The 24,556-nt window shown below is 37.6% G+C and overlaps 2 protein-coding genes and 1 long non-coding RNA gene across 3 annotated transcripts; all 3 read left to right on the forward strand.

Annotated features, from left to right (window-relative positions):
* Window positions 1-2,033: 2,033 nt before the first annotated feature.
* Window positions 2,034-2,996, forward strand: LOC101091946 (olfactory receptor 4F3/4F16/4F29-like). The gene has a single exon (XM_003987355.3). It carries the CDS (start codon window positions 2,034-2,036, stop codon window positions 2,994-2,996), a length of 963 nt encoding a protein of 320 aa, XP_003987404.1.
* A 3,860-nt stretch (window positions 2,997-6,856) lies between these two features.
* Window positions 6,857-18,590, forward strand: LOC123385999. Its single transcript, XR_006599372.1, has 3 exons — window positions 6,857-7,125; window positions 17,483-17,584; window positions 17,812-18,590. It is a non-coding gene; the product is annotated as an uncharacterized LOC123385999 (long non-coding RNA).
* Window positions 18,591-21,597: 3,007 nt separating this feature from the next.
* On the forward strand, window positions 21,598-22,769 carry LOC101092189 (olfactory receptor 4F3/4F16/4F29). Its single transcript, XM_011283093.3, has one exon. It carries the CDS (start codon window positions 21,606-21,608, stop codon window positions 22,542-22,544), a length of 939 nt encoding a protein of 312 aa, XP_011281395.3. The 5' UTR covers window positions 21,598-21,605; the 3' UTR covers window positions 22,545-22,769.
* The last annotated feature ends 1,787 nt before the right edge of the window (window positions 22,770-24,556 follow it).

Here is a 24,556-nt window from a genome sequence, read left to right on the forward strand (position 1 = left end):
GGAGATAGCTCTGGTGCCCTCCCATAATGTTACTGAAGTTTTATATTCTTTTCATTTCAAAATGGGCTGAAAGCTTAAAAGTACAAATGACCTTGGAGAGAAAACATATCTGCATGGATTTCAGACAGAATGAGCACAATGTTGTCAAGCACCAGAGCAGGTCACAATAAAAGAAAGTACTTTGTGAATGTTTTAACAGGATGGAGATACTACCGAGTGGAAAAGGGGACAGGGTAGGTGTGGCTAAGTCACTGATGAAGAAAAATTGATAATTTCACTGTTGCCAAGTGCTGGCCATAAGCACCTTATGTGAGTGGACACCTGCTCTTTGCAGGTGTATTTCACATCACTTGTGGTGTATAGGCCCATGCTTTAGCAAAACCTAGGGTGAAATCCCAAATATTTGTTTGTATTAGGTCTGGATAAAATTGTCACCGGGCCAGGTGTAGGCACCAGAGGGAACTGTATTGAGTCTTGTGACCAGTAGCGGTCTCTGTATGATTTTGATTGAAGTTTTCCTTAAAGTTTTTATTTTTATTTTTAATTTTTTATTGGGTTGCCTGGATAGCTCATTCGGGTAAGCATCTGACTTCAGCTCAGGTCATGATCTCACAGCTTGTGAGTTCGAGTCCGTTGTAGGGCTCTGTGCTGACAGAGAAGAGCCTGGACCCAGTTTTAGAGTCTTTGTCTCCCTCTCTCCCTCTCTGTGTGCCCTCCCCCACCCCCCTTGGGCGCTTTCTCTCTCTCTCCCTCCTTCAAAATAAATAAACATTAAAAAAAATAAAGTTTTTTTCTCTTATGTATCAAGAGTGAGTGGGGGAGGGGTAGAGAGAGAGGGAGAGCGAATCCCAAGCAGGCTGCGCATTGCCAGCACAGAGCCCAAGCCTACAGGATCGTAGCTCAATCCTGCAAACTGTGAAATATGATGTGAGCTGAAATGAAGAGCTGGAGGCTTAACCGACTGAGATACCCATTGATTGAACTTAATAAAATGAAAAAAATGGGAAGATGTAGTTGATGAACCTTGAGGATGTTGTGGTAAGGGGAATAAGACAAAGATAAATGACGTATGATTCTATATCTATGAGGTATCTGAAGTAGTCAAAAATCATAGAAACAGGAAGTAGAATGGTGGTTAGAAGGGGTTGAAGGGAGAGTGGAAAGAAGAGTTTTTTAACAGGTATTGAGTTTCACATTTGCAAGATGAAAAAGTTCTGGGGATTTTTTCATAACATGAATATATTGAATAATACTGAACTGTACACTTACATAGGGTTTCTAAGGTACATTTTAATGTTACATGGTTTTTACCACAATAAAAAAAAAAGGAATATTCAGAAAAGCAGTGAACCTGATCTGACATAGTGACAAAGAATGAAATTCTGTCTTTGTTAAGGTCCATTTCTCCCTGTTTTACTACTCTTGCCTGGTTTTGGTGCTTTCTTCTTCCCCGTTTCATAGTCCCTAATCTCCATCTACATCCTTGTCTACTGTGCATTTCTCCTTAATTCATTCCCATCTCATGTTTCAGAAGACTTTCACTCCTAGATGCCGATCTGTTGATTAATCAGTTTCCCCACAACCCTACTCTCTGAGTGTAATTGAAAATGATCATAAAAGGGAGATTAAGTGTGTTGACATGGGAAAGTAAGGTCAGATATAATTTGTATCATTGTTGAATTTCCCTTTGTGCATAATTAAATAAATTTATTTCCACCTACTGCCTCTTTTTCTTTTGTAAGTAAATATACTGTCTTGATTGTATATTCTGTTTCTTGCTACAGGCCCCTGTGAAGCTTTTCTTCTTGCCTACTTCTCCTATTAATTTTAGGCTCTGAGAGATTTTTCTGATAGTTCCACTTATAATCTCCTGAGTTGTGCTTATGTCATCATCATTATCATCATTACTTATGAAGTGTGAAGCATTGGATTACCAGGTAGTTCTCTTTTGTAATGCAACGTAAATTGTTAATACCAGTATCATTCCTGATCATCACAATTTCTTTGTCACATTCATAGTTCTTGTCATTTCAATGGCAGCCCAGTTGGCTGGATCATTGGATGGAGGGAATCACTCGGTTGTGTCTGAGTTTGTGTTTCTGGGACTCACTCATTCATGGGAGATCCAGCTTCTCCTCCTGGTGTTCTCCTCTGTGCTCTATGTGGCAAGCATGACCGGGAACATCCTCATTGTGTTCTCTGTGACCGTTGATCCTCACTTGCATTCCCCCATGTACTTCCTACTGGCCAATCTCTCTTTCATTGACTTGGGAGCCTGCTCTGCCACCTCACCCAAGATGATTTATGACCTTTTCAGAAAGCACAAAGTCATCTCCTTTGGAGGCTGCATCGCCCAGATCTTCTTCATCCACGTCATTGGTGGTGTGGAGATGGTGCTGCTCATCGCCATGGCCTTTGACAGATATGTTGCCATCTGCAAGCCTCTCCACTACTTGACCATCATGAGCCCACGAATGTGCATTTTGTTTCTGGCTGCTGCCTGGGCCCTTGGTGTCAGTCACTCACTGTTCCAACTAGCATTCATTGTTAATTTACCCTTCTGTGGTCCTAATGTATTGGACAGCTTTTACTGTGACCTTCCTCGGCTCCTCAGACTGGCCTGTACAGATACCTACAGATTGCAGTTCATGGTCACTGTTAACAGTGGGTTTATCTGTGTGGGTTCCTTCTTGATACTCCTCATCTCCTACGTCTTCATCCTGTTTTCTGTTTGGAAACATTCCTCCGGTGGCTCATCCAAGGCCGTTTCCACCCTGTCAGCTCACATCACTGTGGTCCTTTTGTTTTTCGGCCCAACCATGTTTGTCTATACATGGCCACATCCCAATTCCCAAATGGACAAATTTCTTGCCCTGTCTGATGCAGTTATCACTCCTTTTCTGAATCCAGTCATCTACACGCTCAGGAATAATGAGATGAAGGCAGCAGTGAAGAGAACTTTGAGACCATTAATGATTTTTAGGAAGATTTCATAAAAAATGGTGTAAGATTTTTATCCTGATCATTGTGTAGCTGGTATCTGAAATTGTATAATTGGTTTCTTTAGTGGTTCTGCAATTGATTTTAATGTTAGCACACTCTTATAAATGCTCTTCTTCCCTTAGATAATGAAGACCTAGAGAGATAAACCTTAATTCAAAACAGGTTGATTCACATGGAGTTGCACATGTATATGTTACTTGAAATCTTTTCTTGGCTTCACTATTTAAATACTTAGGAAATTTAAGTATATTTGCTAATACTTTAAAAGTCACGTTTTCAGTTTATCATCTGTTTTTCAATTTATCCATATATTTTCTTATGATCTACCTCTTGAGGTAACCAAGATGCTAATTATTCACTGGTGATTGATAGTCTCCACTATTACCAATAATGGCTCTTTTGCTTATTTCTTGTGAGTTGGAAAATGTACATACCTAATCCAGGTTTTTCAGTTCTATTATAATCTCTCAACTTTTTCTTTATGATTTGGAGGGCATAGTTATGTTGTTTAGCTGGAAAATTTTGCATTCAGATTGTTCTTCAAGTATTTAAAAACAATCTGATTGCAGACTGCAGGGCTACTAATCTCTCCTACTTGATAGCATTCTGCCTTCATGTCCCTTTCTCACTAATCTTTCTCTTAGATAATTGCTTCATGATCACTCAATATTTTTTCTATTGGTGATATAAACCTTTGTGGGAACAAGTTTGAAAAGCATAAACTGATGACATTCTCTGATTTTCTTTTGATCACATACATATGCACATTCATGAACCAATAATTCATTCTTTGCTTTATTCATATGTCCTCTAAAGTTATTTTTTTTTCTTACTACATATATGGACTTGTGCTTACCCTGTATCTGGAATTGTGTCTAGGAATTCATGGAAGCACGCCAAAATATATGTCCTAGAAAATTATATATATATTAAATTATGTAATTTAATTTGCTTTATTTTAATTAAATTGCTTAAAAAAATTTTTGAGTATAGGTGACACACAATGGTACATTAATTTCAGGTACACAACACAGCAATATTTTGTTCTCTTATTGCTGTGGCTAGGACTTCCGGTACAGTGTTGAATAACAGTGATGAGTGTGGGCATCCCTTTGTGTTCCTGACTGTAGAGGAAAAGCTCTGAGTTTTTCCCCTTATTAGCTGTGGGTTTTTATGTATGGTCTTTATTCTTTTGAGGTATGTTGCCTGCAATCCTATTTTGTTGAGGGATTTTACCGTGAATGGTTAATGTTTTTTTCTGCATCAATTGAAATGATCATACTGTTCTTCTCCTTCCTTTTATTAATGTGGGATATCATGTTGATCGATTTACAAATATTCAATCCCCCTTGTAATTTAGGAATAAATCCCACTGGATTGTGGTGAATGATTTTTTAATGTATTGTTGGATTCAATTTGTGAGTATTTTATTTTAAAATTTTGCAATTCTTATAGGGTTGGCTTAGTGGTCACAAACTCCTTTAGTTTTTGTCTTGGAATCCCTTTATTTCTCCTTTAACTCTGACTCAGAGCCTTGCCTGATAGAATAATCTTGGCTGCAGATTTTTCCATTCAGTACATTGAATATATCATGCCACTTCCTCTGGCTTACCAAGTTTCTATTGAGAAATCTCCAAAGCCTTACAGGTTTTCCCTTATAAGTTAAGGACTTCTTTTGTTGGTTTTCAGATTGTTTCATCACTACATTTTGCAAACGAAGTGACAGTGTATTTTGGTGTTGGCCTGTGTTTGTTGATTTTGTTGGTGGAGAGTTTGCTATGCCTCCTGGACTTGAATGTCTGTTTCCTTCCCCAGATTAGGGAAGTTTTCTATTATTTCTTGAAATAAATTTCCTGCCCCCTTTTTGTTCTGTTCTTCTTCTGTTACTTCTATAATATGAATATTTTTATGTTTGATAGAGTGAGTTTAAGTCTATTTTCATTTTGTATAATTCCTTTTTCTCTCTTTTGTTCAGCCTCATTAGTTTTTTTTTTTCATTGTCTGCCACGTCACTAAATCATTCCTCAGCTTCTTTCAGACTGCTTTTCATTGCATCACACGTGTTTCCAGTCTCCTGTATTGCATTCTTCATCTCTGATTGATTTAAAAATTTTTTTAGTTTTTTTTTACATTTTTATTATTTTTGAGAGACAGAGACAGAGCACTAGTCAGGGAGGGATAGACAGAGAGGGAGACACAGAATCTGAAGTAGGCTCCAGGCTCTGAGCTGTCAGCACAGAGCCTGACGTGGGGCTCAAACCACCAACAGTGAGATCATGACCTGAGCCGAAGTCAGATACTTAACTGACTGAGTCACCCAGGCGTCCCTCTGATTGATTTTTTAAACACTCTTTTATCTCAGTGGTAAGGGTCTCCCTGAAGTCTTCCACTCTTTTCTCAAGCCCAGTGAGTATCCTTATGATTGTTGATTTAAATTCTCCATCAGGCATGTTACTTATATCTGTTTCACTTACATCTTTGGCAGTGGCCTTATCTTGTTCTTTCATTTGGGATAAATTCCTCTGTTTTTGAATTTTGTCTAAGACTTTGCCTTCTTCTGTGTGTTAGAAAAACCAGTTATGTCTCCTGCTCCTGAAAGTAATGGACTTCTGAGGAAGAAGTCGTATAGTGCCCATGGCCTGGTGCTTCAGGGAGTGTCTCTGGTGTGTGCTGTGTGTGCTTTGCTGTTGTATTTGGACTGTTGTGTCCTTCAGGCCACTCATCTGCCGTGGCTCTCCTTGCCTGCTGTGAGAAGTATTTGGTCCCTCGCCTGAATGTGGGGAGTTTCAACTAGGTGTGCTCTGGTCTGCTTGTGACATGAGACCTGACATCACCTCTACCAGAACTGAGTTCTTGCAGACGTGTCTGTTTGGGATATGTGGTGTGGGCAGTGATTTGTGCTGGTCCTCTGGGGTAGGAGCCTGTTGGGACTAAGGCAGGTTTGACTGAGAAGGGCAGTGCCACCAGTGTGCAGGGGAGTGAGGCCTGGTGTAAGCAAGTTAGGCACCCAGTGTTGGCACTTTGCTGCTGTGCACAGGTGGCTCTGTGTTTATGCTGAGGGGTGGGGGAGGGAAATGGCACCAGCCAGCTTCCTTATTCCTGGAGAGGTGTCTCTGAATGCTGCCCCTCAGGGACATGGTCCAAGAAGATCAAATAATCTCTTCACTGTGTGCCCAAGGCACTCCTTAGATAACTGTTTGCATGTTGTCTACCCCCAGGGGACCTGCCTTCTGTGCAGGAGCAGTGCAGTGGCCTCCAGTCTGTATCTTAGCCACTCCCCAGACCTTTAAAACATCAAGCTTTAAGACACTGGTTGCAAGAACTCACAAGATCCAGCCCCTCTCATTTTTCAGGCCAATGGCTTTGGAGAAACATTCTGCTTGTGTGTTCCCCTATGTACTCCTCTTTCTCTCACCCTTCTCTGTGGCCATGGCTCTCTCCCCTCTGCAGCCCCTGTGATCTGTTTCTTCTTTCCTGAACCATTTCTCTGCACTTCACACTTGTTTTGATATGTCCTCTTGTCTCCTTTTAGTTGAAGCGTTTGTTCTGTCAGTATTGAGGTTCATTTCTGGGATATTTTGGATGGTTTGATAGTTATTTGGTTGTGTTCATGAGATGACATGAACCTACGGTCCTCCTCCTCTGCTGCCATCTTCCTCTCCTCATCCATTTGTTTTGATTTTTAGATTCCACATATGAGTGAAATCATATGATATTTGTCTTTGTTTGAATTATTTCACTTAGCATAATGTGCTCAAATCCATCCATGTTGTTGCATATGGTAAGATCTCATCCTTTTTTATAGCTGTGTAATATTCCATTGTGTGTGTGTGTGTGTGTGTGTGTGTGTGTGTGTATGCATGTGTGTATTCCTTATCTAAAAATCTAGATGAGTTATAATTAGAGAAATGAGCCAAATAGAAATGTATGATTTTTTTTATAGTGTTTTGTAAGAATCCATTGTGGTGTCCAAATATAATAAGCTCAGCACAGCCTATTTTTCCCATTATTTAGATTAAACAGTCTTGCAAAAATGCAAATTAAGTACCTGAGACAAGGAAAAAAAGAACATCTGGTATTTTGTAGAGGGGAATCAGCTTTGAAGAAGCAACCCATGGGCAGGTGAGGTTTTTTGGATATTTTCTCTCATAGCTTATCACTAAGAACAGATCCCCAGTGCAGAGCTATGGTTGGTATGATACAGGCAGAAAATATGTTAAGTGAAAATCAAGACTTCTGGCCAGGGAACTGTGAGAAGTGGTTCCTGCAAACTGGTGAGTATAAGGGAAATAGTTTTTTTTTTTTCTTTCTTTCCCTCTCTTTTCTCTGTTTGCCCATCCAGGGCAGCTTTTGTTACAGAGCAGTGACAGTGTCACAGACAGCTCAAATTCTGAGGGATGATACCACATCCTTTTGGAAAAGGGAACTGAGAGAGAGCCCCTTTGATCTGAAGAGTGTGAAATAAGTTTTACATATTTTTTCTGCCTCTTTTATCTTGCTGCCTTACCCAAGGAAAGGACCCAGTTATGGAGTTGCAGCTCAGCTGAATTGAAGCAGCTGCTTCACTCTAAGAGAAACCCCATATTTCTGGTCAGCTGATGAAAATAGGCCCTGCAATTCAAAAAGTGTGGGAAGATTCTTGGAGATGAACAACCCATAGAGAGAGATCCCCTAATTCACTGTATGCAGCAGCACACATCCTGTGCTGGTTTCTGAGCTGTGCACATGTGAGACCTATCGAAAATAGGATAACAAGACCCTTGAGAACTTATCTATGGTACAAACTACTTCCAGAATTCCAGGCAAACCAACGGGTGTCCCATGAGTGAGGCATACTCAAAACAGCATAGCTAAGGCTTTGAAAGCGGAGCTGACCCTGGATCTCCTACCATTTGAAGGTGCAGCAGAACTTCATGTCTGAATCCAACTTATTGCCTCCTAAAAGAAGCAAACAGCAACAAACAGTTCTCCAGAGGATTCCACATTACCCAGAATGTCACAACTTAATATTCAAAGTGTCTGAGATACAATCTAATATGACTTGACACTTAAGAATGAGGAAAGTGTGATCCGTTCCGAAGGGAACAATCAACAGATGCCCCAAGACTACCAAGATGCTGGAAGGGGCAAATACTTTACAGCAACTATTTCTGCTATCATTTTTGAGGAAAGATAAACTGATGGCTTACATGAGTACAAATAAATCTCTCAGCAGAGATATAGAAAGTATAAAGAAAAATGATATGGAAGACTTAGAACTTTAAAATACAGTATTTGAAATGAAAAAATTACAGGATAGGATCAATAGCAGATGGAGATGGTAAAAGGAAGAGGCAGTGAAACTGGAAGATGAATCAGTAGAAATGATCCACTGTGAAGAAGAGAGATTAAGAAAATTTGGAAGGAAATGAACAGATTCTCAAGGTCTGGGGACAATAGGGAAAGGTCTAACATTCTTTTCACAAAGTCCCAGAGGAAGAGGAGACAGAGATTAGTATAGAAAAGATGTTTGGAGAAACAATGGTGGAAAACTTCCCAAATATATTTAAAGACGTAAACGTATAGACTCAAAAGGCCCAGCAAAACGAAGCAGGATATACTTAAAGAAAAACATGGCCAGAATCATTACAGTGAAACTTCATAAAATACTGACCAAAAAAAAAAAAAAAAAAAAAAAGAAAAAAGAAAAAAAAATTACAGAAAGCAGTCTGAGAAAAAGGACACATTATATAGAAGGGAAATGATATAAATGTTAACAGATTACTCAGAAAAAAGCCCATAAAGGCCAGAAGAGCGTGGAATTTCAGGAGGGTCAGGAATGGTACATATAAAAATATAATATTACAATATTCCTCTTAAGTTCTCTAAAATATGTATGAATATTAAAGGTAAAAATCATCACATTGAATCATCGATGTTCAGATGTGGGATATTCAGATCAAGGAACTTTTAGGTATAATACATATGACAACCATGACATAAAATGGGGAGTATATAGAGAACTCTATGGTAGGCCTTTTACATTTTGCTTGAAGTGGCACAATATTAAATATAAGCTGTGAAAAATTAGGTATGTGTAATCTCCAGAGTAGCACTAATAGCAGCAGCAACAGTAACCGGGATATAATAATAATAATAATAAAAAAAAAAAGTAAATATAAAAATTTATCAAATTAAAAAAATATTCAAATAACCCAAAAGGAGACCCAAAAGGATGAAGGGAAGAACAACAATGGGGAGAGAAAACAAAATAAATAATAAAATGCTAGACCTAAATGACAGTGTTAATAATTTCATTAACTATAGGGGACTGCATACTAATTAAAGACGTGTCATCAGATTGAAAAAAAATACCTACTATATGCTGTCTACAACAAACCCATTTTAAATATAAAGATATATATGTTAAAAAGAATGGACAATGTATCATACAAATGGTGAAAAAAAATGGGAGTTGTTATATTAATAGCTTATATTACTTTTCTGAAGTGCACTTCAGAAAACGTTACTAGGGAGGAAAATAGACATAACATAATCATAAAATGGTAAATTTAACAAGAAGACATAAAAATCATAAATTTTCATGTCCTGAATGAAAAAGCTTTAAAATACATGAGTAAAAAATGGGTGGAATTGAAAAGACAAATAGAAAAGTCCACACCTATGCTTGATGGAAAATGTATGTAGAGAAATGAATTAGGATACAGAAGACCTAGGTAACACTCTTAACCAAGTGGATCCAATAATCATTTCTGGAGCAATCTACTCAACAATAGCAAAATACACACATTTTTTTCAAGTGTACATGCAATATCCATGAAGACAGATTATATTCTGAACCATGAGGCAAACTTTACCAGAATTTTAAAAATTGAAATCATACAAAATAATTCTCTGGCAATAACAGAATTACGTTAAAGATGAATGGAATGACATGTGGGAAAATCCCAAATATTTGGAAGTTAACACACTTTTACAGGGTGCTCAGTAAATATTAGTAAATGCATAAATTTTATGCATCCATTTAATCCTGTCATTAAGATTTCTCCATATGATGTTTCATTTCTTTTGTGTGTGAATGTTTTAACCGTTTTGAAGGTTTATAGTTCATTTTTAATTATTCACTGTTTATAAGTTAATTCTTTAATTTTGCATTACCTCCACAGACAGTATCCATTGACTTCTCACTATGAGAAAGAAACTATTAAACTTTAACCCTTTACCCCCTTCTCCATCTCCCTTCACTCAGTTTGATTTGATTTTAGTATTCCTAGTTCTTTTAATCATTATCCTTATACTTCAACATACTTAATTATCCTTAAAGTGATGTGTTGATTTTCTTTGACTGCGAAAGGTGAGGAAAAACAGAGTTTTTCAGTAGAAATGTTTTTTTTTTTAATTTTTGTTTAAGTTAATTACTCTTTAACAGTGTCATAGTTTGTAACGTTTGTATTCTGTTCTTTAATCATAATCTCCAGAATTGTTTAATATTAGGCTTTATAATTGAATATGTCATCTCTAGTCACTTTTTGATTAGTGGAGCTTATTCTTGGATGGTTTCCTTTTATAAGACCTCAAGGGAACTCTGTTTCCTAAGGTGTTTGTTTGCTTGTTTTGTTATTTTGTAGGCTGTTTATTTTGTGTGTGTGAAGTCTGGTAACTTCAACTGGATTGGCCTTGATGTGGCCCATGCAATAACATTTTTTCCCCTGGGTCATGACAGGCTCTTTAAAAAATTTTTTTTTTTAACATTTATTTATTTTTGAGACAGAGAGAGACAGAGCATGAACAAGGGAGGGGCAGAGAGAGAGGGAGACGCAGAATCCGAAACAGGCTCCGGGCTCTGAGCTGTCAGCACAGATCCTGATGCGGGGCTCGAACTCACGGACCGTGAGATCATGATCTGAGCCAAAGTCAGACGCTGAACCGACTGAGCCACCCAGGAGCCCCATGACAGGCTCTTTAGACTGTAGTTCAATGCTTCTTTCATTTCAGAGAAGTTTTCTTTTGAATTTTTTTCTTTACCAATTATAGTGAACGCTAAGGAACACTAATTTTTCATTTCTTAGATCTTATTTTAATCTGTATTTTTTATTTCTTTTTTTCTTCCAAGATTTTATTTAAATTGAAGTTAGTTAACATATATAGTATAGTATTGGTTTTAGGAGTAGAATTTAGTGATTCATCATTTATATATAACACCCAGTGCTCATCCCAACAAGTCCCCTCCTTAATGTCTATCACCCATTTAGCCCATGCCCCCCATCCACTCCCCTCCAGCAACCCTCAGTTTGTTCTCTGTACTGAAGGATCTCTCATGGTTTGCCTTCCTCTCTGTTTTTATCTTATTTTTCCTTCCCTTCCCCTATGGTCATCTGTTTTGTTTCTTAAATTACACATATGAGTGAAATCATACGCTATTTGTCTTTCTCTGACTTATTTCACTTAGCATAATACACTCTAATTCCATCCACGTTGTTGCAAGTGGCAAGGTTTCTTTGTTTTGATGGCTGATAGTCCACTGTGTATGTATGTGCATATATATATATATGTATATATATGTATATGTATATATATGTGCGCCATATCTTCTTTATTCATTCTCAATTGATGGACGTTTGGGCTCTTTCCATAATTTGGCTATTGTTGGTAGTGCTGTTATAAACATTGGGGTGCATGTGGCCCCTTTGAATCAGTATTTTTGTGTCCTTTGGATAAATACTTAGTACTGTAATTGCTGGGTCATGGGGTAGTTCCTTTTCTACCTTTTTGGAGAAACCTCCATACTATTTTCCAGCATTATCGCACAGAACTCTCTAACAAATATAATAATAATGAAAAAGTTTCAAATATTGTGAGCATACCAAGATGTGACACAGAGACATGAAGTAAACAAATACTGTTGGAAAAATGGCACTGATAGACTTGTTTAATGCAGGGTTGCCACAAAACTTCAATCTGTAAAAGTGCAATACCTGCCAAGTGCAATAAAGTCAGGTGCAATAAAATGAGGTATGTTTGTGCTTCTTGAATTTGTCCGATTTGTTTTTTACCATTTCGTATTTTCTGTCAGTTATTTCTTTGCATAACCCATGTATATTTTCTGTCATTTTAGAAAGAAGTTATATCTTGAAAAATGTATAGAAAATTTTGCTCCTTTCACTACTTCATGGCATAAAACCTTCTGTTTATTGTATATACATTATGCCATTTTCCCTTTTCTCCTTGAAGACTTTCTTAAAGTTTATTTACTTTGAAAGAGAGTGCTAGAATCCCAAGCAGGCTCCACATGTGGTGCCTGATGTGGGGCTCAAACTCAGAAACTGCAAGATCATGACCTGAGCCGAAATCAAGAGGTGGACGCGTAACCAACTGAGCCTCCCAGGGGCCCCTGAAGTATTTTCATATAGGTCATCACCTGATTTATTTTATAATAAAATTATTATAATATATAATATGATTAAGTTTTAAGTTTTTATTTTTAAGTAATCTCTACACCCAACGTGGAGCTCAGACTTAAATCCCTGAGATTAAGAGTCATGTGCTCTCGCTTTTTGGGATGATCACCAGGTGTTGTATGGAACCAATTTGACAATAAACTATATTAAAAAAAAAATCCTGTGCTCTACAGACTGAGCCATTCAGGCACCTGAATTATTAATCTCATATACTAATTAAATATACTGGAAATGTGAAAGAATAGTGTGAAGGAGGAACTAAGGGATTTAATGGATATGATAGAAGGCATCTGAGTTTGGAATGTTGTCTGCAAATACACTCTCACCTGATGGGACGACTCTCTCATGGATTCCTTGGCTAACTACTCCCTGGCACAGAGCAGCCATACTTGTTAATTTTGGTCATGTGTCTTAAGATTTATCCTTTTCATTACATAATGGGAACAGTCAGGTGTTTGGCTGCTTCCCCCCACCCAACCCCCTGCTTCTTGCCTTGAGTTTTCTTTCATTCCTCCACAAATGGCCTCCTTACGCCAAAGATGCTGTATCTGTGTCTTTCTCTTTAAGATTCTTTCCTTGGTTACTCTGTGGAGTGAGGGTTCACACACTCCCATGTTTCTGTTCAAAGGAAAGATCGCCGGTTGTTTTCGAAGTGTATCCACCTCTTTTTGAGATTGCTGAGTTTGGTGCCTAGCTCAAGATTTTAGGAGGCATGATTTTTATTTTGGTATTCACTCTTGCCCTGTTTCAATTTTTGTTGCACATAAGTTTTTTTTCTTCATGTTTTGTGGTTTGGAATTGTAGATATATTTCCTAGCCTAAGGATGGAGTTTACATTTATGTTTTTTTCTGGCATAAAGGAAGAGGAAAAAAGCATCTCAAGTTTGGACTCTTAGTCTGAAAGTCTGCATTTATTTACATAATTGAGCTTAATGTAGTTTTATTTTTGCTGCTGTACTTGCTTAAAATTTGGATTCAGGATCATATGTGCTTCATGAATATGTTGGGCAATACTGACTTTTCTATAATTTAAGGAGGTTAGCTGTAGGAGAAAGAGAAGAAAATTTTGGGACTGTTCTAAATTCGTATATACACCAGACTTTTAATATCTCTATAATTTTAAGTGAAATATAATTTCAGATTAGGTGGCAACACCTACTTTGCAGTGAGCATTCAATAGTGTATGTATAGAATCATTATATTTGAAATCGCTTTAAATCTCATTTTCTTACATATTCTCTCTACTTTTCTCATGCCATATAATATGGTTTTATCTCCATGTGTTCTTCATACTTTTTGATATATTCTCTGTTTAAGTTGAATAGTATTATGGTAATCAACATAGAAATGATTAAATGATTAAAAATTGTAAAGGGCAGTTTTTAATGTTGCTCTGGAATTCACCTTTAGTCATCATAAGATAAAGATTTAAAGCCACTCTAAAAAATGGAAAAGACCTATGTGTTACAAGGTGAAATGCCTCTCATTGTTTTCTTATTAACACTGTTAGCTTTTCTGCTGGGCTTCATTGGGAAAACCGAAACAACTATAGGCAATAATTCCCCAGGCCAAGTAATTTCAGTTTGGCAATCCCAGATCTCTGCAGCATCACTTGGTCACTACCTCCTGGGGATATAATTAGCTGCCGTTCTGATTGTTTTATACAGCTATTTGTGAGTGTCTTTAATGATCCTGTATAGGATCCCTTTGATTTTGGAAGAACTATAATCTATCTGAATCTTTAAGGATGCTATCCTCTCAGTTTTCTTGGCAAAGCAGGTAAGTGGGAGGGACAGAAGGACACTCTTTAGTGAGTAAATCAGCAAGCTAAGATTTCTGTGTTCCAGGAATCTAAAGATTGTTTTCCTCAACTCCCCTCTAATGTCAGCCTTCTATGAGGCATGTTGCTGCTGGCATCCTAGAGAAGGAGGATGGAGCAGGAACCAAGCCCATGAAGGAGAGTTGCTCTGTATAGGCAGATGAGGATACGAGTAGGGGAAAGTGTACATCTAGTAGGGGAAAGGCCTCAAAGAATAAGAATACAGCTAGAGAAGAATATCACAGAAGACTCAAAGTTTATCACATGACTATCTTCCTTTTCAAGTTTCCCAACTGTTTGAGCTTGTGTTTTTTAATTTTGTGTTGTTTTTAGTTATTTTTTCAGGTTCTGTGACTTCCTTTATGGCCTATGATTTATGTTCAGCTTAGCCACCTGGTCCATCTATTCAGGACCTAGAAACTTCATCCCTTTGTAAACTTCTGCCTCACCTGCCACTGAACTGCTCCTCCCTCTTCCTACTGGTCACTGCTCTTTGATTGCTTTCAGGCTGCTGAATATTAAGTGTGTGTCACAACACAGCGGCATGTAGGTTCTTCGAAAACATTGTCATCCAGCCCCTAATGAAGACCTTTCATTCATCCTTCTTTGACAATTCTCTCTCATTTATTATATTATTTATTCATTAATGAACCCACTTGATATTTAGTGTGTGCCTCTGATACGCCAAACTGCCCATTTACAAAGCAAAGAAATTTATGTGAGTTGGTATCTCAATTTTCTTGTATATATATTTTTACTCTCTCATCACATTTTCTTCACTGTCATAAAATTTCTCTACTCCTTCCCTTTCTTCTGTTTCATCTTTCACTTTGTCTCGTCAATTTTGGCTTCTCTGGCTCACCACTTATTGTCCTCTGACCTCTGTGATTGTTTTGTCCAATTTGTTGGCTCCTTTGTCTCCTTTCACATTTTCACTATGAATTTCTATATAGTTGGGTCTTTGCTTTTTTTCCCTCTCCATACTCTTTCCCTCAGGGACCTTATTCACTCTTGTACATTCAGTTATTACTCATATGGATTGTTATACAGTTATATTTTGAACCTATATTTCTTCCCATACATCCTGACTCATATTTCCATCTGGATATCTTACTAGTATCTGAAACTCTGATTGTTTAATATAAATAAAATCATCTATTTTCTCCATCCTCACAAATTCTGTGTCCATTTTCCTTATTTATAAAAATGAATCTGCCATTGTCCTATCTATTCATGGTCTAACGTTGATGTCATCTTTGACGTCACTCTTCGGGTTCACTCCAACTTTAACTGGCCACCAATTTTTTGTGTATTTCTTAGTATTTTCATTTTTGCTTTGACAGTCTTAAAGCTAAAACCTTAAATTTTAGTACATCTGTGTAGCCCCCCAAGATCTGCTTTATTTCAGCATTCTCTTTAGAGGACTTCCTGCCTCCATTGTTTCTTTCCTCCAAATGACCCATCACACTTTCAGATGGAGCATCTTCCCTAATTATTGGCCTTATCGCCAATTCCTTGCATCCTCTTCTTCATTGACTCTGTATATTTATTTAATAATTCTTGAATATCTGTATTAGTTCCTAAGGTGAGGCACAAACTAATCTCTACCATTTTTTTCTCATCTTACTTTTTCTCTTCTCCAAAACCAATATCTATTCTGTAGATAATCTGCATGCTTCACCCTTAGCCCAGTGAGCACCAAACTTACCTGTTTTTCATATTTTACCATCTGCTTGAAATGACTCTCTTGGATGCTGTGTATTGTAATATTTACCAATTCTTAAAGCTATACACAAATGCCACATCTGGTATGCTGCCTTTTCTCATCACTATAGTTGTCTTTTCCCACTCTCCTCATGTATTAGAGGACACTTCTATGACATGTGTCATGCAATGCCTGAAGTATATTTATATACAGGTTGGATAAGGATTGAATTTTTACAACATTGGTCCATCTTGAGGTCTGACACATACTAAGCATTTCCACTTTAACAAAATGAATAAGTGAGAAGAATGGGGAATATAACATACCTAAGACTTTGGTTTTGAATGTGACTATAATGTACCTGAAGTACCCCTGCTTTCTCCACTCGTACAATTAAAGTAGAAGTAAAAATGAAAGAATTTTGTGTGAAAAAGGCAGTTAGAAAGAAGAGTCTGTTTTCCAGAGAGTCTGTGCTGGCAGATCAGCACATATTTGAGCCTGGATGGGCACAGCCTTCAAAAATTTCTTAAAGCACCCACCTTGGCCCTTTCTCCATTCCCTTCTCCCTCTTACCACTAATGACAAGAGAAATGTCCAGTGTTCTCTGTGGTGGTCAGAAAAAAATTTTTTTTTAAATTGAAATTTATGGCTTTGGATTCTGGGAACAGCAGATGTGAAAGTGATTAGTATTTCCACAAGGAGCAAAATCGTTATTTGGGAAATATGCTCAAGTGATTGAATACAAGTGTGGATATGAAAGCTTTGCCTAAAACCAGGTCTAGTTTCAATGCTTTAGAATAATGGAAGTTTCAGAATTTGACGAATGATTTCTGTACTTAAAAAGTCACTCGTGTGCATATTCTTCAGTATATAATAGAAAACATTTATTGTGCCATACTATGTGGTAGGCACTGAGTTTAGGTAAGTTTATATATATCATTCATTTCTCACAACACCCTGCGAAGAGGTATTATGATCTCCACATTAGTAATGAGAATCCTGAAGCTCACAGAGGTCAAGTAACTTTGACGTGCTCACATAGCAAGTGAATGGTGATGCCTGCCATCAAAGCCCAAGCTGCTAATCATTCTATAATGTGTGAAAGGAAGTCTGTGAATTTTTGTGTTTTTAGGATTGAAGAATATAGAGATGAAAATTTGGAAATGATTTCTGGACTTTTGACTGTGAGCCTATCACTGTACGATAAGTCCACCATGTAGAAGAACACCACCTTTGGAAGTTACTGTGACCCTCAGCAGGAGAAGCTGACTGGACAGATAACCCTACTGGAATAGTAGAACCCAAAGAAAACACACAGTGGGGAGAATTTCACATGGCTATTTTCTGTTGTTCTCTATGCCTCTTTTTCCTGCTTAGTATATGACTAGACTTCTCAAATAATTAAAAAACAGTTAAATATTTTACAGTGAATTGTGTATGTCATTATACAGTATAAAAGGCAGTCTGTCCATTTATTATCATGTGTGATTTTCACAGAAACTCTGTGAGCCTGAATAAGGCAAGTAATAGAAGCATCTGCCTACTTTAAATCCTATCCAATGTCAAAGTCAGGAGGAACCCTCAATCAGTGAATTAAAGGTGAGAGATTGGTGTTTTCTTTAATTTACCTGTGTTCTTACTAACCTTGGCTGCCATATTTAATACATCTGAACCTTGTTTAGCTTTTTCCCTTTTTTTCTAACAGTTTCTTTTTTTCCCTTTATCATAAATATCTTTCCTAATTTCCCCCTTTTCTTATTTCTCTCCACATTTAAAATCTTCATTCTTTCTCTTTTCTCTCTGCCTTATTTTTTTCTGCATCCTAGATTATTTCAAGACTTCAAGAAAATAAACTGAGTGCTGAGTATAGGCTTGAAGATTAAATGCTATCTGACCCCTACCAAGAAATATGCTACAAGGCCTTAGGTGCCTTCTCATGGGGAGACTATTAGCCATGGCTACTGTAAGTTTTCAAATGAAAAAGTTCCCCTTGTGTCTTTTAAAACAATTGGAAAAGAAGACCAAGAAATGAGAGAATAAAAAATAGTACAGATCACTGACCTAAAGGCATTGCCTTACTACAGCCTGGGGTTGTTACTCTAACTTCTCATAGTATGGGCTATACCTACATGCATAATGATGGTTACTATTAAAAGTTACTTTCATATTATATAATTCAAGGTATTTTCCACATATTGTGTCTTTTTATTCAATTATAATTCCCAAAGGGCCAGATCAATATCTGTGTTCTTAGTGTAGCCATCTGCTATCCATCTGCTCTTGCTGATACCAGCTACCATCTACCTTTGAATGTCTATAGCACATTTCCCTTCCCACGCCCCAATTGACCACATATTTATTTTAGTATTCACTTGGCATGTGTTGTATAATACATTAGATTTGTATTTGTATGTGTACAATTCATGTTTTTTTTCCAACTGTTTTCTTTGACTTACAGGAGTTAGCAAAAGAATAAATCAGTATCAAGGAAAATGGTTAACAAAAGCTGCAAGAAGTATTTGGGATTTTAACTGACCTTTGAGGACAATAAAATTTAGAAAGACTGGGGTGCGTGGCTGGCTCAGTTGGTAGAGCATGCGACTCTTGATCTCGGGGTCATGTGTTCGAGCCCCACACTGGGTATAGAGATTACTTTAAATTTTTTTTTAACGTTTATTTTTGAGACAGAGCATGAACAGGGGAGGGTCAGAGAGAGGGAGACACAGAATCTGAAACAGGCTCCAGGCTCTGAGCGGTCAGCACAGAGCCCAACGCGGGGCTCGAACTCACGGACCGCGAGATCGTGACCTGGCTGAAGTCGGACACTTAACCGACTGCGCCACCCAGGCGCCCCTACTTTAAAAAAATCTTTTAGAAAGACCAAAGGATGGAATTCCTAGAAACATTGTATTAAGTTTTTTACCATTGTAGCGACTAGTTACATAACCACCAAAATACAAAGAATCAGTATATAAATTATAATAGCAATGAATAATCACTTTCCCAGGTATAATTTCCTATTGTACTAGTCAAATAATTTTTAATTGAGTACACATTCTATGTAATATTTAATTATTGCTAGTTTGCTATAGAGTAATGGACATTATGGATGAATGTCTCTAGTTAGCTTTGATTTTAACCAAGAAAAAAATCACTGTTTTGAGTTTTGCTTTCTTTTACTTGATTGTTTTCCCTAGGATTTTTCTTTTTGGAATAAGAATCAAGACACAGAAGTTTTGGTCCCCAGATTGCCACTTGTGTGAATCTTGGAAACTCTGTTTACTTTGATGGGTCTCATGTTTTTCATCTGAATGATGACCAATTGGACAAAACAGACTTTATATAGTTCCATGAGAATTTTCATCTCATTATGCTGGGGAAATGTGCTTTTCCTCATCAAGGCCTTAGGACTTTTTCAATAATTACTGAGTTTCCTGACTCCCTTTCCAGTGCCTTTATCACTTCCCCATGCATATCCATCCTGTCAGTCCTTTTCTGAGCTGGAGCTGTCTTTTCCTCCCTGGATGAGCAGCAGAAGTGCCCCCTACTCTAGGCCCCAGTTTTCTGGGAATAGAAAGTGTGCACCTTGAGACTGTAGACTGTTAGTTCAAGAGGTAACAGTATAATCACTACATGTGGTTGAGAATAGAGATTCATGCTAGTGGTGGAGACCCAGAATGGGGGGCAGGACACAGTGTTAGTCTCCATGTGTTTTGCAGTCTGGGATGACTGAGGGCATCAGTTAGATGCTCCTTTGTATGAGAAAGTCTGGAATTGTAGTTGTAAAAATGAAGGATGTCATTATACCATTCTACTGTACCTCATCAATTCCTAAAATAATCAACCTTATTACTGTTTTTGGAAATTACTCTCTATTACAGGATATGATCGAGGTAGGTATCTGAACACAGAGACAAATAGAACACTGTCGTCTGCTCACCATCCACTTCACATATAAATATTATACATATTAAAGGACTGAATCTCCAGTGTCACATTTTGTATTTTATGGTTTAAGATCAAGAAGAAAGATCCTCTGTTCTTCTTAAAATGTGATTTATTAATGTTTGACGTTCTTATTTTATAATCCTAAATCAAAAGTACAAAATACAAATTGCCTTGAAGATAAAATATCTGAATAGATTTCACAGTAAGCAGGAAAATACCACACAACAACAGGTTACCTGCAGGTGGTACTAAGCACTTTAAATGGTGTGGGTGGGGATGTCAGTGGACATAAAGGTTGACACCAAAGGGAGGATGAGACACTGATGAATTAAAACATACAATCCTAGCTATTCCAAGTGCTGATCTTTAATACTTTCATATGGATGGGTAGGGAAAAGCTGTTTGCAAAAATATGTTACACCCTTGGTGGCCACTTTAGGCATGCACCTTAGCAGAATCTGGTGAAATCTTTCAAATACACATTTATTAGGTTTGGAAAAAGCCTTGCATCCTAGTGGCATGACATTTTTATTGAATGTCGAGGCCAGTTTAGGGCTTTGTAGTTATGAAAAATTGCATGGGAACTAGAGGCACCCAGGATAGTGAACATAATAAAATGTGATGGAAAACACTTGTTCCATTTTTAGAGTCCACCTAACAATTGTTTTACTAGTGGGCTGTTCAATTTCACATACCCCAGTCAGTGTCTTTATTCAATCTTAATCTACAGCCAGTCTTAATTTAGTCTCAACTCATATATTAGTCACTCTCTCACTCAAGGTGACAATTGATTTGTTAATCATGCTTTCCTCTCATCCTACTTTTTATCAGAAAATTGTGGGAGCACTCTGGGAAGAGGAGTAGATTATGAGGACATACATAAAAGTAAGATGGACTATGTTAGAAGTGAGAAATAGTCAATATCAGAAGTGAAATAAATAAAAAATTTTTTAATGTTTTTTATTTATTTCTGAGGGTGGGGGGAATGGGCAGAGAGAGAGACACAGAATCAGGAGTAGACTCCAGGCTCCAAGCTGTCAGTACAGAGACTGATGTGGGACTTGAACTCACGAACCATGAGATCATGACTGGAGCTGAAGTTGGATGCTCAAAGGACTGAGCCGCTCAGGCGCCCTCAAAAGTGATTTAAACAGACGATGAATGTCATGGGTACTCATCTGTCCATGTTCATGGCTAATCTGTTCATTTGAGAACAGAACGTTGCAGTAAGAGTATTGGTGATAGTTTAAAATTTTTTTTTTAACGTTTATTTATTTTTGGGACAGAGAGAGACAGAGCATGAACGGGGGAGGGGCAGAGAGAGAGGGAGACACAGAATCAGAAACAGGCTCCAGGCTCTGAGCCATCAGCCCAGAGCCCGACGCGGGGCTCGAACTCACGGACTGTGAGATTGTGACCTGGCTGAAGTAGGACGCTTAACCGACTGCGCCACCCAGGCGCCCCAAGTTTAAAATTATGTCTTAACTCACACATGTGATGGTAGTGTGTTGATTTTTGTTTTTTTTATATTTGAGGAAGTAGATAACTATATCCTTTTCATTCATAAGAATATTGAAACATTAGTAATTCTATGACCTATTATCTCCATAATCACATTTTCCTCCTCATTTTCTTAGTTCTTATTTCATTGGCAGCCCAGTTGGCTGGATCAATGGATGGAGGGAATCACTCGGTTGTGTCTGAGTTTGTGTTTCTGGGACTCACTCATTCGTGGGAGATCCAGCTTCTCCTCCTGGTGTTCTCCTCTGTGCTCTATGTGGCAAGCATGACCGGGAACATCCTCATTGTGTTCTCTGTGACCGTTGATCCTCACTTGCATTCCCCCATGTACTTCCTACTGGCCAATCTCTCTTTCATTGACTTGGGAGCCTGCTCTGCCACCTCACCCAAGATGATTTATGACCTTTTCAGAAAGCACAAAGTCATCTCCTTTGGAGGCTGCATCGCCCAGATCTTCTTCATCCACGTCATTGGTGGTGTGGAGATGGTGCTGCTCATCGCCATGGCCTTTGACAGATATGTTGCCATCTGCAAGCCTCTCCACTACTTGACCATCATGAGCCCACGAATGTGCATTTTGTTTCTGGCTGCTGCCTGGGCCCTTGGTGTCAGTCACTCACTGTTCCAACTAGCATTCATTGTTAATTTACCCTTCTGTGGTCCTAATGTATTGGACAGCTTTTACTGTGACCTTCCTCGGCTCCTCAGACTGGCCTGTACAGATACCTACAGATTGCAGTTCATGGTCACTGTTAACAGTGGGTTTATCTGTGTGGGTTCCTTCTTCATACTCCTCATCTCCTACGTCATCATCCTTTTTTCTGTTTGGAAACATTCCTCCGGTGGCTCATCCAAGGCCGTTTCCACCCTGTCAGCTCACATCACTGTGGTCCTTTTGTTTTTCGGTCCAACCATGTTTGTCTATACATGGCCACATCCCAATTCCCAAATGGACAAATTTCTTGCCATTTTTGATGCAGTCATCACTCCTTTTCTGAATCCAGTCATCTACACATTCAGGAATAAAGAGATGAAGACAGCAATCAAGAGAGTATGCAGACAGCTAGTGATTTACAGGAAGATCTCATAAGTGATATATGACTTCTCACTAATCATGGGATAGCCTTTTGTTTCTATCTTTGATATTTTGGATTCAGAAAACTTGGGACACCAAATATTGATATGAGTGTTATCACAGCTGTGACATAATTCTTACATGATGAATCTATTTAATCCTTATGAAGAGTGAGCCATGGAAACAGTATATCTCGCTATTTATGGAAGTCCCATTTAATTTGTTTCAGCAATGTTATATAGTTTCGGGTGAACTGGTCTTGCATATCTTTCTTGAGATTTGTTCCTAATTATTTTAATTTTTGGTGCTGTTTTAAATGGCATTTTTGTTTAGTTTATAATTGTTTATTGCTAATTATAGAAATATAATAGATTTTTTTTATTGAAATTGTATTTTGAAAACTTGCAAAATCGTTCACTTCCTCTTGGTTTTTTACAGAGTAAGTAGGATCTTCCTCATAGATGGTCATTTTTTCAGTGCATAAACACATTTTACTTCTTTTATTCTAGTATGGATAATTTTATTCATTTCTGTTTCCTTATTGTACTTGCCAGGTCAAATAGTGTAGTGCTGAATATACAAGTGGTTAGGGTGAACATCTTTGACTTGTTTTTATTCTTATAAGAAAAAATTTCATTTTTTTGTTAAGTATGATGCTAGGTATAGGTCTTTAATACAAGCTTTTTATCAGGCTGAGGAAATTCCTTTCTATTTAGTTTTTAAAATCAGCAGTGGATGTTGGGTTATGAAACAGTGCTTTATCTAGTTTAGTATCAGGATAATGGTGGCCTTTTAGAATATATTTCCTTGTTTTAAATTTACTGCAGAAGTTTTGTAGAAATGTTGTAGTTTCTTTCTTAAACGTTTGGTAAAATTTACCAGAAAAGTAATTTTAGCCTGCAGTTTTCTCTAGGAGAAAGTTTTCAACTATAAATTCAATTGTTGGTAGTCTGTGTCTTTAAAGAAATGTGCATATTAATCTATGTTGTCATCATTATTGGAAAAGCTGTTCCTAATATTCTCTCCTTATGGAATATCTGCAAGTGGCGCCTGGGTGGCTCAGTTGGTTGAGCATCAGATTCGTGATTTTGGCTCAGATCATGATCTCACGGTCATGGGATCAAGTCCCGCATTGGGCTCTGTTCCGGGTGTGGAGCCTGCTTGGGATTCTCTGTCTCTCCCTCCCTCCCTCTCTCCCTTTTCCTCTGCCCCTCTCCTGAGCTTGCACATGCTCTTCTTTCTCTCAAAATAATAATAAGAAAAGAAATATATCTAAGACTTTCAATATATTCCTCTCTTTCATTGTCTATTGGTAGTTTGTACCTTTTAAAAAGATATTATCAGCATTCCAGAGATTTTTCAGCTTATTTTTATTAAGGTAAAATTAATATATAACATTATACATGTTTCTGGTGTACAGTGTTATTATTTGACATCGGTATACATGACAAAGTGATTACCACCAAAAGTCTAGTTATTGTTCATTAGTATATGATTGACCATTTCACCCCCCCCACCCCCCATAGTCTTCCCCTTTGGTGAGCATCAATCTCTTCACTATATCTATGAGTTTGGGTTTGTATTGTTTTTGTTTGTTTGTTTTACTTTTTTGTTTTTGGATTCCACAGATCAGTAAAATCATACAATATTTGTCTCTGACTTATTTCACTTAGCATAATAGCCTTGAAGTCCATATATGTTGTTGTAAATGGCAAGATTTCATTTTTCTTTGTGGCTGAGTAGTTTTATCTTGTTTATATATACCACATCTTTTTCATCCATTGGATAAAGTATCCGTGGATACTTAAGCTGCTTCCTTATATTGTCTATTGAAAATAGTGCTGCAGTGCACATAGTGGTACATATATCTTTTTGAATTAGTGTTTTAATATTCTTTGAATGAATTCCCAGAAGTGGTATAGCTGTATCATATGGTAGATGTAAATTTTTTGAGGAACCTCTACTATTTCCCATGGTGGACACACCAATTTACATTTCCACCAACAGTGTATGAAATTTCCTTTTTA

This window comes from Felis catus, chromosome B3 (assembly GCF_018350175.1).
Source record: "Felis catus isolate Fca126 chromosome B3, F.catus_Fca126_mat1.0, whole genome shotgun sequence".
Lineage (NCBI taxonomy): Eukaryota > Metazoa > Chordata > Mammalia > Carnivora > Felidae > Felis > Felis catus.

Bases quoted from the DNA above. Each gene is read 5' to 3' on its own strand.
- LOC101091946 (XM_003987355.3), top strand. From the start codon at position 2,034: ATGGCAGCCCAGTTGGCTGGATCATTGGATGGAGGGAATCACTCGGTT.
- LOC101092189 (XM_011283093.3), top strand. From the start codon at position 21,606: ATGGATGGAGGGAATCACTCGGTTGTGTCTGAGTTTGTGTTTCTGGGA.